At 67.9% G+C, this 265-nt stretch overlaps 1 protein-coding gene across 1 annotated transcript in view; it reads right to left on the reverse strand.

Moving 5' to 3' along the window:
- DUSP15 (dual specificity phosphatase 15) overlaps window positions 1–174 on the reverse strand; it is a 676-nt gene extending 502 nt beyond the window's left edge. Inside the window, exon 1 of the mRNA XM_010132149.1 lies at window positions 10–174. Coding sequence (XP_010130451.1) covers window positions 10–135 — 126 coding nt within the window. The 5' untranslated portion in view covers window positions 136–174. The remainder of the gene's footprint in view (window positions 1–9) is intronic.
- Between the last annotated feature and the right edge of the window lie 91 nt (window positions 175–265).

Raw genomic sequence — 265 nt, forward strand, 5'->3', positions numbered from 1 at the left:
GGGCCCCACCTGGCGGGCTGCCCCGCTGCCGAACTCAGCCAGCTGCTGCCTGAAGCCAGGGTTGGGGTTGGCGACGGGCCGGACGGTTCGGATGGCGTCCAGCACCTCCTGGCAGCTCAGCTCCGTGACAGCCATGACGTAGGCGACAACCACGGTGGTGCTGCGGGAGATGCCGGCGAGGCTGGCGAGGAAAAGGGCTGCTGTCAGTGGAGCACCCTGAGCCCTCGCTCGTCCCTTCCTCCACCCTGTGCTTCAGCTATTTCGG

Source organism: Buceros rhinoceros, unplaced genomic scaffold (assembly GCF_000710305.1).
Source record: "Buceros rhinoceros silvestris isolate BGI_N320 unplaced genomic scaffold, ASM71030v1 scaffold27192, whole genome shotgun sequence".
NCBI lineage: Eukaryota > Metazoa > Chordata > Aves > Bucerotiformes > Bucerotidae > Buceros > Buceros rhinoceros.